We start from the raw sequence: 15,036 nt of genomic DNA on the forward strand, positions 1-15,036 counted from the left end.
TTTTAAACTGTAAACATACTGCTGTGTAGCAGGCCACAGCCACTGACCCCTTTGTATAGCAAAGACATTCATTTGCCTTACGGAATGTATAGAGTATCTGCAAGAAATTGATGACGTGCGTTGATTCAGGTCAGTTTTTAAAAATGCAGTTGAGACAGGATCGGTCAGGTTTCAGGTAGCTTACTGTGCAGTTTCTGTTTCACTCTTCACTGTGGCACTGGAGAGGCAGAAACTGAATTAAAAATGTATTATTTCAGGGGCTAAGATCCAAGAATGTGTTCGAAATGTAGAGTTCACCTGAAGTGGAAGAGGAAGATATAAAGGAATACATAATTTTCCTGATCGCTTTTGTCTTAGAGAGACATATCTACATTTCAGTCACCGTAGCCTATATTGATCTTCTTAAACTGTATCCAAGATGCATGGAAAGCATTGTCTGCATGTATTGGCGACATATCCAGGACGTTCTATACCAGCTCAGACAGGCTACAGCCTCCTGAGTCCCCTAGTTGGATAAGAAAATTGGCTGATGGAAATAGCTGTACTATGTCTACTTTTGAAACCAGCTTTCTCATGCTGTTCCCTATTCCACCTCCTCTGCCTCTAAGAAATTAGAAAAAATCACACAAGTCTATCTTCCATATCCTTTCCCCTGAACTCTCTCAATTCAATCTCTCTAGCTGTTATGACCTTTTCAATTGCTCTCCAGCTGCACCGAGATAACCAACCTTAAAATTCCATCTGCATAGCCAATCCCATACCAGCACCTGCTGAAAGTAAAATAGCAAAAGCTACAAATACTGCAAATGTTCATCCGAACCTTTTCCCTGAATCTCCCCGTCTATATGAATGTATTTATCTAGGTACAAAGCTGTAGTATAGCGAGCTGAAAAGATACTCCTCCCCCAACACACAGTTGTTGATTTAATCTCTTTTACAACCACCTGTATGATATCTTTGTACTCTCCGAATCATTTTTCCACAGTGCTTATTAGGCTTTGTCAATCAGCTTCGTGTTTGTGTGTGCATTGTGCTGTGTTTGTGTCACGCCTGACTGCTTGTCTTTACGATCGAGCGCGAATGTGGTCCTTATGCCAAAAAGGCAGCCACCGTAGTTATTTTATTATGCTATGTGTGTCCACCTCTCATGTATTTTCATGAGTTTTCCAAGCTCCCTCCAGCAGCTGCAGGTAGTGGTGAGTTGTTACAATGTTGATGCAAGATGTGGGCTGCCACTATTGACTGTGTGTGCTTGTCTGTGGCCTGTCACTCAGCAAGTCTCTGTGGGGCTGTTTGGACTAACGACAACAGCAAGGCAATGACAACACAAGCCCAGAGCACCCAGGAGATTTCCCTCTGTCTCTGACTCACTGGCTGCCTGTCTTTCTGACTGATTAACCCCTCTTTTTGTCCTCACTCGTTGACTTTTCTCTTCCAGAATTTTCTCTTCGATTTATGTATTGCTGATACTGATTGAGGAGCGGATACAGACAAAACAGGGAAGATGAAACAGATAAGAAAAATGGAAGGCAAAAAGAGATAACAAGAGGGATGAAAGAAGGAAAGGACAATAGTGCAAGTTAAAAATGTTTCTCACAAGCTGATATGTAAAAATATCAGCCATCTAAAATTAAACAGTTAAATGGCAAGTTTCATCATTTCTATAGCTTTGCATCATCTCAGCATTCAGCATTTCCGCTTTGTTTTTGGTTTTTTGCAAGCACTTTTTTATGCTGAGACTTTTCACAAGACATTTTTTTTAGAAAGTGCTTACAAAAATATAGAGAAACTAAAATGTTTTTTAATAGACCAAGAAAGAGGAAGCAGGGTGAAGCAACAAGTGCAAAGCGATGGTTAAATACTGTAGAAAGCGGATCAGAAGATGAACAGAGAGGTAGTTCAAAGCATCAGAGTAGGGCAGCCAAACACTAAGCAAGGTAAACAGAAATGAACTTTTGCTCTTTTCTTTAAGGAAAGCACAAGACGACCTTTTTGTCTGTTTGCCGTGCCTCCCCCGTGTTTGTTTCTTTCTCATTGAGTGGCATTAAACAGCAGCACGTCGCTTTATTTCTCATCTGTTCTTTTGCAGCTCATATTTTGTTCCCTACATATTTTTTATCCTCTGTCTGTGGAGGAGTTACCACCTCCTCTACCTCTTTTCCCTTCTTCTCCCCCACCCCCACCGCTTCTCTCTTTATGCTTTGCTGTCATCTTGGCCGCCTCATATATTTCGGTTTAATCAAACATGTCTGGGAGCTTCTTCTGCTTCACATGGGTTTTGATCTGCTCCAGAGAGCAGCTGGCTTGGATTTGGCTCTCCTGCTCTGTCATCTCTGTCTCTTTCTCTCCATGTTCGACACTCGCTGAGTCCCGTGTTGCTTTGTGCTCTTATCCGCTGTGCAACTATTCTCATTGTTGCTGTTTTAGACATATTTGACTCTTTCACCCCTCTTTAGCCACTCCAGTCTCCTGCCTGTGTCTCATCTGCCATCGCGTATACTGGTGTGTTCACACTAAATTCTTAATTTTTTGCCCTTTTATTTACATTGATGTATAAAGGAGAAAATTATGAGTAATTAAGTTCTCCTAGCAACAAACTAATGTTAGGGTTCAAATTATTTTGTGAAAATAATTATAAAAGTACTCGTGTTTTTATATTTTTATGCTCCAATCTACGCCTGCATAGTTTTTCAATCTAGTCTGCTCACACTCTCATCTGCCGTTTAACTCTGCTCTCTCCCACAATTGCCAATCTTCAACCGTTTCATCTTCAAGGCAATTTTCCCGCCGACACTGGGTCCACCGTTGTCTGTCATAGCTAGAGTTGAAACTCTCCACCTTGTTCCCAGCAGTTTGCACTTTTTCCATTTTGTAATCTCACTGTCCTTTTGTGGTGTCTGTTGAGCTTCTCTCACAGTAATACAATTACTTCACCTCTGGGTTTCTCTTATTTTCCTGCATTTCTGTACATACTCGCAGACTTCTTTCTTGGTAATTGAAATGTACAATATCTTGAAATGTCACATGATGTTGCAATCATACGTCTATTTATGCACTTATCAGCAGCTTTATTAGGTACACCTCGATAGTACTTGGACCCCCTTTTGCTTCCAAAACTTCCTTAAATCTTCACAGATTCAACAATGTCCTTGAAACATAACTCAGAGATTTGGTCCATACTGACGTGATAGCATCACACAGCTTCTGTGGATTTGTTGGTCCACATCTGTGAAGTTAATCGCCTGTTCCACCACATCCCAAAGGTGCTCCATTGGATTAAGATCTAGTGACTGTGGGGCCATTTGAATACAGTGATCTCATTCTCATGTTCAAGAAACCGGTTTGAGATGATCTGTATCTCTTTATGAGATATCGTCTAATCCTGCTCAAAGCAGCCATTAGAAGATGTTACATGAAGGTCATAAATGAATAGACAATACAGCAACAATACTCAGGGAGGCTGTGGTGTTTAAATGAGACTCACTTAGTACTTAAAGGCCTAAAGTGTGCCAAGAAATTATATCCTCCATACCATCCACCACTGCCTGCCTGAGCCCATGAGAGAAGGTAAACAACATGATTTTATGTTGTTTATGCCAAATTCTGACCCAACATGTAAATGTTGCAGCCAATATTTGCCCAATTTTCTGTTGTCCAGTTTTGGTGAGTCACTGTAAATTTTAAGCTCAGTTTCTTGGTCTTAGCTGACAGGAGTGGCACCCGGTGTGGTCTTCTGCTGCTGTAACCCATCTGCTTCAAGGTTCAACATGTTGTGAATTCAAAGATGATTTTCTGCATACCTTGGCTTGAGTTCCTGTTGTCTTCCTATCAGCTCAAAGCTTTCTTGTTATTCTAAATGCATTGAGTTTCTGCTCTCTGATTAGATAATGGTGTTAACAAGCAATTAAGCAGGTGTACCTAATAAAGCAGCTGCTTCACAACAACATACAGACACTTAACAACTATACCACATGATTATGCCTGTGTCTTACTTGTGCTCTAAGTACTTACCTGTTTCCATTTCTCTCCACCAGTGCCCCTGTTAGACCGCCTGTGCTCAGCGCTGCTTTTCCCAGACGAAGCACTGAAGGGTGCAGTGGTGTATGTGTGGCTCCAACTGCTTGGAGCTCCTGGGGGCTCAGCAGCCCAGTCCTTGCCTTCTGCTGTTAGGGACAGAGTGTGTAATGTGTTGCTGAAAACATTAGCCAATGCCAGCTCCCCGCAGCTCCTCAGATATTGTGTCGGTGAGAAAAATATTTTGGTTGAATACATTTTATGAGTTTTATTTTTTGGGGGTGATTTTTTAAACAAATCCTTTTATAACATAGTATGTTTTACAAGATGGATAAAGTAATGTCGATGTAATTTGATACAGCATGTTGGGAAAATGACAGTTGATTATCATAAAGTAATCTCAAGGCATTCAGTTTCAGATTTTTAAAAGTATAATTGACTACATCAGTAGCTGCTTAAATGAAAAATTGCATATACCGTATTTCCCGGACTACAAAGCGCACCTAAATATTAGCCGCACAAGCTAAAATCAGGGGAAAATCCTGTTTTGTACATACATTAGCGCACCTGACCAAAAGCCGCAGGTGTTTCAATGTTGACTTATCATATGTAAGAGAATATGCACAAAGGGAATTGTCAGGAAAGAGATGGCTGTTTGAAGACATCACTTTTATTAATATTTTGAAAAACAAGTTATGGGTACATATTTGCACATGTAGTACATAACAATAACCTACAGCACACCAGAACAATAGATTCGGCCTACCTTTTAGGCTCAGGTGCAGTGACACAGCTTTAACAAGAAGAAAAGTCAGTCATTCACCACCATCTTTCTCTTCTTCCTACGCACTAAAACCACCAAAGTCCTCTTCTCCAGTGTCGGATACAAACAGGCTCATGATGGCTTCGTCATCCACTCTTCTTCTCTCCTTCGTTGTCACTTTCAAAACCAAAGAAATCCTCATTGTCAGTGTCAGAGTCGAACACCCTCAGAAGGGCCGTGGCGGTGTCCTCCTCTCCATCATGCAGCAGTCCAGCCCTTCAAAATCCGTTGCTGATCGTGGATGTTTTCACACTTTTCCACGCTGTCAGAATCCACCGGTGGAGTTGGGCATAACTTGCTTTTTGGGCATAACTTGCAAGTTTATCGCCGCTCATCATCCACGACTCCCGCTGAACGCGTAGCGCTACTTTGAAGTTTGTTTTTCGCGCTACTTCGTACGGCACTACGTTGCCTGGCGGACGGACATGTGACTAACATACCACTCTTGAACCCCGATCCTTCCGCCAGGCAACGTAGTGCCGTACAACAGCGGAACACACAAAACAAATTGTCTTACGATATCACAAAAATCATGGAAAATCCATAGAAAAGCCGCACCTGACTAAAAGCCGCAGGGTTCAAAGCTTGTGCAAAAAGTAGCGGCTTATAGCCCGACATTTACGGTATTTGCGTTTTTGAAGTGCAAATTAAACTGATACCTAACTAGAGTGAAATTGGTTTTCTACCATCTAAAAGTCTGATCATGTAGATTTTTGTTATTCAGGCCTTAAAAACAAGGATCTTGGTGAGATTAAAAGAGAGGTGGTGAATTTGTAGCAATGTATGAAACAAAATTTCACTCCCTGCTGGCTGAGAGAAGACAGCCGAGGACTTATTTGAATGGCAATGTGGTCATTTGACATCTGCCTTTCGAACTGAAAAAAAAATGTAATTTAAGAAATTTCCCTTACTTTGTACGGCTTAATAATAACAAAAAGGAGTTGTTTTCTTCCCTAAATCCCCCAAATCTCCTTAAGAGCGAAGCTATATGGAGAAAGAGGGAGGATTATGTGGAGATGAAAGAGTCCTGCTATCTGGAGGAGCTTTGACTTATAAGGACAATAAGCTTGCAGTGTGCGCTTTGGTGATAACCAGAACTGAGATCTACATTAGGTACAGACATTTACGAAAAATAAGACAGAGTCATTATCTCCCAGAAATTTAAAGTTGGAATGTATGCCACTGTAATAACTTGGGAGAAAAATGTGTTGCACAGCAGGTTTGAAATAGAGGTTGGTTTGCAATTGCAAAGTAAACATGGCTGAACTGTTGTTATTAGTTTAATACCAGCAAGCTTACCTACGATAGCAGCAACATGATGGAAGAAGCAGGAGGTATTATTAATTTTATTTAGCATTTGGAAATGGCTACAATATATAAGTAAGATTATTGTATTTTAATAATGTTGCACTTTGGGAAGTTGCATTTTTGTATTTTTATGATTACAAATCGGTGCTGAGTCTGAAGAAATCCCTCACCGTGAGACTTTTATTATTATAGAAGGTGTTTAATATTTATAAATGATTATCTAATATAAAACTTCCCTCTGTGATATTTGAAATAGCCCAGTTTATTATCAAATTAATGGTGGCGATTTTCAGTGGTGACACTGACGCTGTAGGTAATATTTGTGCACCTTTTATTCTAAATTTAAAAAGAAACCAGACAAAACATGAATGTATTTATCAGCACATGCATGTGTAGATCTCAGCCATGTTTAGGCCTTTGTATAAACTTTGCATCGTGTTTAAAACTTCTGATCTGTGTCATTAGTATCTGTAACAGCTTGTCTTTCATCTGTTAGGCCTGCTGTCACAGCTTGTGCATCTGGCTGATGCTGTGTCAGTTCTGATGAACAGCCTGAGCTGTCAGGTCATGTGCGATGAGAACGAGGACATCCTCGCCAACAACAGCCAGAACCTCAGCCAAAACCAAGACCAACAGCCCCCTGACCACTGCCTTCTGCCTCTCATACTGAAAAAGGTCTCTGTCCAAACATCCTGCTCTCATCCCCAAGACCTGCATTCTGGCTCTGACGATAATCATAACAAGAAGTTCTAATCCTGGATTATTGTGCCTTTGAATAGGGATTCAGTGGGGTTTTACCCTGGACAAATATTTGTGGTTCATGTCTGGGAAATCATTGTGTAGTTTACATCTCGTTAGATTTTCTCAGTGATGACTCACATTACAGAACAGCTAATGACGTTGGGAGGTTTTATGGAGGGCTCTGTTCTCTAATGTGTTGCTTCTAAATGAAACTCTTAACTAAATAATCAACGCTGTGACGGCAGACCAGCACTGTTTTGGGATTGGTTGTCGGTGAAACGACTACACCCTCAGCCGTATATAATCTGCACCTAATCCATTTCTGTGTGGAATTTACAAAAGTATAAATCCCCCCTCGGTACACGAGTCAATATGTTGTAGCTCCAGACTTTAACATATTCAAACGAAAACAAGAAGCACTCCGCCAAGGCACTTTACTCTTAGGGGAATAGTATTATATTATTTATTTATTCATTTTTTTCTTTGTTCTTTTTAAATCTACTTTATGAAGTTTTTAGTGCAGTAAGAATCAGATAAAGGTAGCATGACAGATGTTTACTTTGATTACACAAACATTATGTAGGAGTAGGTAATGGATGATAAGTACTGATTTGTAAATAAATGAACATGAATAATTTGAGCTTATTATATAAGATTGTATTACAGTATATTTCTAGCTAACTAGGCAGCTTGTTCTCTTTCTCTTGACAGTATTTAACATATTGTAGGGTCAACTTGAATGAAACGAGGGTCAAAGGTGACATGATATTTAGATACAAACTGTACACCAATATCATTGCTTGATTGGTGCCAATGCAAACAGGCAGCATAATTTTAAGCAGAGTTTTAAAGAGAAAAGAGAATTTCTGAAAGTTTGACCTTAAAGATGAGGTCAGAGGTCAAACAAACGTAATATTTAGAATACCAAAATATACTTCCCTGTATATCGACAATGGCACCAAGAAACATCAATAAATCTGTATAGCATTATTATCTCTTTGAACTTCAGATCAGTCTCTTGGCCTTGAAGGAGAGGTCAAAGGTTAAATGTGACACGATACTTTAAAACTTTAAATGGTGTTTTCTGTATGTTGATAAGGTTTTAAGGCTGTTTGTCAGTTTGCGGCCAATAAATCATTAAGTTTACCTTGAAAACCTGGGTGGATGTAAGCCAAATTTGAATGGATTGTTAACATGACCCCACTCGACACCCCTAGAAACTTTTAATAGAATTCATTCAAAACTTTTTGAGCTTTACAGACTCAGAGAATAAACATGCACACACACACACACACACACACACACACACACACAAATGCTGCCAAGATTAACCTTCTTGGCAGAGGTAACTAACACACTAAACTGCAATGCCACACAGTGCATGGAAGATGGGAGCCAGTTGTTGCTTCAGTCTATCATGAGCCGTTAGAATCGAAGAAACATTTATAGTGTAAACACTGTAGTACTATGGAAGTCTTGCACACTGTTTGATTAACACGCATCTTTATTTAAGTCAAGGATTGGAAAAAAAAAAAACTAAATTGTGTCTTTCAGTTGCTTCTGAGTGGCGATGAGAACTTGCAGGTGACCAGTGCAAAGTGTATTGCATCTGTTCTGGTTCATTCCCCCAGTCAGTACAGTGCTCCCTTCATCAACGCTGACGTACCTGGTAACACGCACACACAGGCACACAAACACAGTCGCTGCGATGAGTTAATGCCTTCTTTGAATTGTTCTATTAATGATTTCCTCTGTGTTCCCTTTGGATCCTTCTCTTTGTCCAGACTCCTGTTATTATGTTATCTGCCACTTTGTATTTCTTATGCTGTTTGCCTGCGATTATTATTGTCATTACTTTTGATGAGGCTTTGGCTAACATTGTCATAATTTTTGCCGTACTGTTTCACATGGCCCTGTTATATTTTTCCTAGTTACATACCTCCATATGTACTGTTACAACGATCCATCTGTATAATGTCAGCAGCCCCACCCGCCTGCTGCTCAGACCTTTTATTGTTCAAGGGCGAGCCAATCAGAAGAAAGAGGGAAGTAAAACCAACGTGTTTCAGACAGAAGATGTGCTAATGGGCTACAAAAAGACCCGATGAAATAATCTAAATAAATATTATTTTGAACTTTAAATCATGTGAAGCTTCTCTAGTAGGGTCCAAGAATAAAAATATGGAGCTGGGAATTAGCATAACAGGTCCTCTTTAATGTGCAAGAAAACATTGCCCTACTTTCAGAAGAGTGTTGTAGTAATTCTTCCCTGTCCTCTCTTTTTCTTTCAACTTTGTTTAAAAGAACAAAACAAAGTTTTAAAATTGTCTTTTTGTCACTGTTTTTAAAGAGTTTCTGTTTGACCGTCTGGCCTGTAGTAGCAACGAGGTGCTGCTGTGGTCTGCCTACAGCTGCTTGCTGCTACTAACTGAGGAGCCCCTCTTTTTCTCCCAGTGTCACTCTGTTTACGGTGAGAACACAGGCTGTAGGAGCACGACCACTGTATCTCTCTGTGTGAATGCAAAGACAAAATATGTCACTACTGCAGAGGCTCCGGTTGCGAATGGCATAAACAAGGTAAGATGGAAGCTTTTGTGCATCTGTCTCGACATCCATCTTTTAAATCTATGGGCGAGAGAGCCGAAACAGCAGATCAGAAACCATTCCTGAGTGAATTACGACGATGCCATCTCTGCTTTTTGTCTTCAGCCCTGGGTTTCATTGTATATCGGTTAACGTATCTGAAAATAGCTGCTGCTGGATAATTGATGGAAAGACAGGTCCTTGACAGCTTAGATGGAATGACGCTGCACTCTGTAATTTTTCTGACAGCGACTGGAAATTTTAATAAACCCTCCAAAGTGGAAGTTTCTCGACATCTGCATCTGCTCCATCTGCTCCCAGTCGCATTAAAATTGAATTTAGACCAATAGAATTTGCTACTCTATTCTGGGTTATTTCATCTAGACAGCTGGTGCTTTTGTAATATAACAAGAATCAGGCAAAATGGCCAAATATTAGGAAAATGGTTACAGAAGCGAGCAGTAATTGCTGATTGGGGAAAAAATGTCACAATATTGCATTTCTTAGCATTGTTCAGACACATGCATGTGTATGTGTCACTCTGTGTGTGTGTGTTTGTATGCCTTTGATGTGAGCCATTACAATGGATTATGCATGTGAGGCCCCACAGTAATTGCAGCACTTCAGCACCACCCCAGAGAAATAGTTTGAGAAACACTTGCTATGCAGACTTAATTTACCAGTACACAGGATATCTGCTCTAACCACTCCTTGTTGCTGTTAGGTTCTTGCTCTAGGTCAGTATGAACACAGCAGCAGACTCCGTGTAGCAGTAAATTAGAAAGATGTACCGCTGTCTCTGTTTGTTTAACATGCAAGGCTGCGAGTGCTGTTGTGTGTGCATCCTTTGTGATACATTTATGAGCATGTCACTCATTTTAATATGCGAACTTGCTGTAGGCTGTAGTCTCTCAACAACTCTTAAGAACTTTGGCACCGAGCAAGGTTAGAGAGTGTTTTTTTGTTGTTGTTTTTGTGTCTGCTCATTTGAGAGTTCGAGTATTTCTTTGAAGCAGTGAGCATGTTTGTGTTGCAAGCTAGGTATGGAGTCCTTGGTGCGCAGTCTGAAGGAGTCTTTGCAGCTGACCAACCTGGAAGTGCCAAAACAAGGGTTGCTGCTCCTTAGAGAAATACTGGAGAGGTGAGATGGATATTTATTTTCTTCAGTTACTCTATTTATTGACTAGCTCCATAGTGTAGTAGTTAACACATTTGGCTAACAAAACAAAACAAAAAGGTCACCAGGAGGGCAAACAAATCTCTGGGAGGCATGCCTCAAATGGGGCATTGGCATGACAAATCTGTGGCAAATCAAATATGCAGATCCATCTGCTACGACAACCCCTGGCAAATAAGGGAGCAACTGAAGAAGAAGAAATGATAATCACTGGGATCCCAAAGTAAATAGATTAATATTTAAAATGTTATTATACAGTTTACAATATGGCTCCCTCAGAAAATACGCTGGTGATTAGCCAAATGATATTAATATACTATATTGCCAAAAGTATTCACTCATCCATCCAAATCATTGAATTCAGGTGTTCCAATCACTTTCATGTGTATAAAATCAAAATCATGATAGCCCAGTCGTGAAACTTCCTTGTTACTAAGTAATCCACAGTCAGCTGTTAGTGGTATTATAACAAGGGGGAAGCAATTGGGATTGACAGCAGCACAGCTCGGAAGTGATAGGACTTTTTTTTTTTTTTTGCCTGTCCCGTTTGGCCCTTTTGCTATCAGAATTATTGTCTAAAGGCAAAGAAAGATGCCCAACGGATTTACTTTACCAAATTGACCATCCCAGCCTTGCCGTTATGGTCCATTTGATTCACCTTTTACTGTTTATTTTATTTTCATTTGCTGAATACGGGACAGACTTGACTGGTGGAAAGAAAGAAAGAAGAAAAAAAACCAAAACCAAAAAAAAACAACAACAACAACAGAATAAGCAGAGAGAAAGAAGAAGAAAAAAAATGCATATATCGATCACCTGGATCACCTGTTGAGAAAGAAAAAAAGAAAACAAGCAGAAGAAAACGAGAGCAATAGAATAAACAACATCACAATGATTTATGGGAATACGACAGTAAATACCAAATACTAAACATTACCGTGCAGCACGCAAGATCGACGGCACACAGTGCGCTTCGAAGTAGTAGCCAAAAAGGGTGTAGTTTGTGTGTGTGATCACCCGTGTGTACACCTGTGAGCATGGACGCGCTTGTTTTTAAAAGGTTCCTTCATGTAATGATTTGCTAGAGGGTGTGGGGAGCCACTGCCCCCGTCCTCCAGGGCATGAAGCAGGTATGGAGGAAATCAAAACTCCAGACATCCAGAGGCCCTCAGAACATAAGAGACCAAGGAAGACCAACAGAGGGGCAGCTGCGCCACTGTCCCAGAAAGAGCTGAGGAGAGTCCCCGATGAGGGGTCACTCAGCAGCCGCGGAGCAGAAGCCGGGGGGGGTTGCAGTGACGCGCCCGTGAGCTCCGCCAGCAGCCAGCTGTGCCTGAGTGACCGAGCCCCAGGCCGAGAGACCGGGGGCACTCCGCCCCTGAAGCGGCCCGAGCGAGCCCCAGGCTCCAGGCCCCGATAAGTGGCCGCCAAGGAGTGAGCCGGTGTGTACCCGGACGCCCATCCCCGGACACAAAGAACCACCAACGCACTGATGATAGTGATAGGACATTTAAAATCACAGAGTGGGGTCAGGTCATTTGCAGGAGACCTCCTAACTTGCCTTGGCCTTCAGATTAGCTCAAGAACAGCGCAGAGAGAGCTTCATAGAACGGCTTTCCATGGCTGAGCAGCGCAATGCTTAAGGTCAGATGCAGTGGTATAAAGCACGCACTGGACTCTAGAGCACTGGAGATGTGTTCTAAGGAGTGATGAAGTGCACTTCTCCATTTGGTAATCCGATGGACAAGACCAGGTTTGTTAGGAGAACGGTACTTATATGACTGCATTGTGCCAAGTGTAAAGTTTGGTGGAGGGGGAATTATGGTGTGGGGTTGTTTTTCAGGAGTTTGGCTCGGTGCCTTAGTACCATTAAAAGGAACTCTTAATGCTTCAACATACCAGGACATTTTGGACAGCCTCATACTCCCAACTTTGTGGGAGCAGTTTGGGGATGGCCCCTTCCTGTTCCAACATGACTGTGCACCAGTGTAAAAAGCAAGGTCTGCAAAGACATGAGCGTGTTTAGTGTGGAAGTACTTGACTGTCATGCACAGAGTTTTGATCTCAACCTGATGTAACACCTTTGTGATTAAGTAGAGCTGAGCCAGGGCTTCTCGTCCAACATCATTGTTTAATCTCACAAATGCAATTCTGAAAGAATAATCAAAAATTTCCATAAATGTTGAAAAGACTTCCTAGAAGAGTTGAAGCTGTTATAGCTGCAAATGATAGGACTGCATCACATGTTTGTGAAGGAAGACGAGCAAATACTTTTGGCAATATAGTGTTCAAATGTTTGTTAAACCACTGATTCAATACCCAATACTTATATACGTTTGTAAAATGTTCCTTGTGGCTAGATATGCGTGTATTTTGTAACGTTTTTAAAAGTTATTCCATTATTATTAAACCATCAGCACATCTGTCTGTTTGCGGTAAGTTGTGGTTGTAAAGTTTACATAGTGTATGTCATTTCACCAAAACCCCACAGCCAATTATGCTGAAGATTTTACTCCACCACACATTTGCTCGTTTACTGAACATCGCGCGCAGCTCCATCTGCTCCGACAAGGAGACGCTACCTCCTGTAAAACATGTTAAATACGGTGGACTGGAAACTTTAATTAGATGTGAATTAACTGTCTGCTGTCTCGGAGATGAAAATATATCTCAAGCCAGTAAAAACAGGAGTCTTGTTTCTGCAAGGTTGACATAATTTTAATGGAACGTTTCCCCTGTGACATGGCAGAGATACAGAGGATAAGAGATTTTATAATCTTAGGGGGAAATTTGTCCTTTACGCTGAGTAGAAGTGTAAAAAGTAGCAGGGCCGGTGCTCTTAAAGTGCTGAACAAGCTAAAGTGTGTGTGTGCACCTGTGTGTCTGTGTGTGTTGTCTGGGTGTATACTTGTATATCTGTCTTTATGAAAAACAGTTTGAGTTTGAGACCCAACATTTTAGGAGGTTGAGGAGGTTTTTTTTAGACTAGGTTTAGGTTAATGTTACGTGTAAGGCTTTGAGTAAAGCATTGAATTGTAATGGTAAAGCTATAAAAGCTATATTTTTATATAGAATCACCCGACATGACTCAGTTATTATTAAGGTCGGGGTTTGGGTTGGATCATCCACAGCGAATAAAAATCAATACAGTGCTCTAACAAGAACCATTATCACACATGCTCTGCAGGCTTGAACTTTTCAAGACAGCAACTAGCTGAGGTACAAGTCTGCTTTCAACCCTCTAGCCCCCCAATACAAAGTTAGTTTGATTACAGATTGTGCCATTGTGCACATAATGTAACTAATAGCACAGTTAGGAAGTTTAATTAGATTTGAATATAGTGCCTGCTGTCTCGGTGCATTCACTGCTAAGTGTAAGTGAGTGTGCTGCCTCCTGCACGCAGCTACCTCGCTTAAATGACGCAGGGGTGGCACGACAATTTGTGTGTTTGTGTACACTTCAGTGTGCATGCATGTGTTATTTAGGATGTTCTGTGTAACTAATGTTGCGGCAACAGTGAGCCAGTGCACAGCTGTGATGCTGCAGCTTGGAGATGTACTCTGGTGATCTTTCTAAGGCCGATAGGTCAGCACTATTTGTTTATTGTGTGTGCCTGCCCTTAAGGAGAGTTTGTGTGTGTGTGAGTGAGGGAGGCAGGGACTCAGCAAACAGTCACTGCTGCTATTGGCACAGCAGGACAAAGAATTATAGATAAGGTCAGGCAAAAAGAAAAAGTAGACGGTCAGCTTTTTCATGGTTTCTTATTGACTCTCATGTCAAAAATTTCCTATCAGTGAAAAATTCCTGATTTCTTTTAGCACAGTTCTCTGCAGCTTTCAGATCCACTGTGATGTGTCATTTTTAAATGTCTTCCTTTTTCATTCTTTGCTTCAACAAGCAAAACCCTATTAGGTTTCCTGGTAATGCTTTACATGTCTGTTTGTGTGCATGTGCAGACAACCTGCAAGTGTGCGTCTGTTCCCCAGTGGCGCAGGGTTTGTGGCAGTTTCAGAGGTCCTGGTTGGTGGAGTCTCCTCTTCCTGCCTGCTGGTAGCCACACAGGCAGCCAGCGTTACTTCTGCTTTGTTCAGGTATACACAAACATGTATGCTGCAAATATGTAAAAGAGTTACTTCTTGCCAAAGGGCGGTTGTGCAACTATATCCTGAGGAAACAGGCAACCTTTTAGAGTCTTTTAAAGCAAATTCTCTGTATAATTTTTTCTGACCTATTAGTGATAAAGTGACAAAACAGACAGATACATTGCCTAAGACCTTTATGCACACAGTAAACACATTAGTAGCAGACATGTACAACAACACAGCATGACACAAAAAAGTAAAAACATACTTACACACTTAATTGATCGTTTGAGCTGTTTTAACTTCT

General features: G+C 41.0%; 1 protein-coding gene across 6 annotated transcripts in view; it reads left to right on the forward strand.

Annotated features, from left to right (window-relative positions):
- mei1 (meiotic double-stranded break formation protein 1) overlaps positions 1 to 15,036 on the forward strand; it is a 90,148-nt gene that overhangs the window by 35,314 nt on the left and 39,798 nt on the right. For 5 of the 6 annotated variants that reach the window (XM_082531817.1, XM_082531813.1, XM_082531815.1 and 2 more), the window contains 6 exons: positions 4,035 to 4,244; positions 6,642 to 6,820; positions 8,441 to 8,555; positions 9,237 to 9,356; positions 10,511 to 10,610; positions 14,604 to 14,738. In XM_082531817.1, the coding sequence (XP_082387943.1) occupies positions 4,035 to 4,244; positions 6,642 to 6,820; positions 8,441 to 8,555; positions 9,237 to 9,356; positions 10,511 to 10,610; positions 14,604 to 14,738 (859 nt within the window). Of the gene's footprint in view, positions 1 to 503; positions 1,938 to 4,034; positions 4,245 to 6,641; positions 6,821 to 8,440; positions 8,556 to 9,236; positions 9,357 to 10,510; positions 10,611 to 14,603; positions 14,739 to 15,036 lie in introns of those variants that run through there. The other variant, XM_082531818.1, reaches the window with a different exon arrangement.

This window comes from Aulonocara stuartgranti (assembly GCF_965226115.1).
Source record: "Aulonocara stuartgranti genome assembly, chromosome: 4".
Taxonomy (NCBI): Eukaryota; Metazoa; Chordata; class Actinopteri; order Cichliformes; family Cichlidae; genus Aulonocara; species Aulonocara stuartgranti.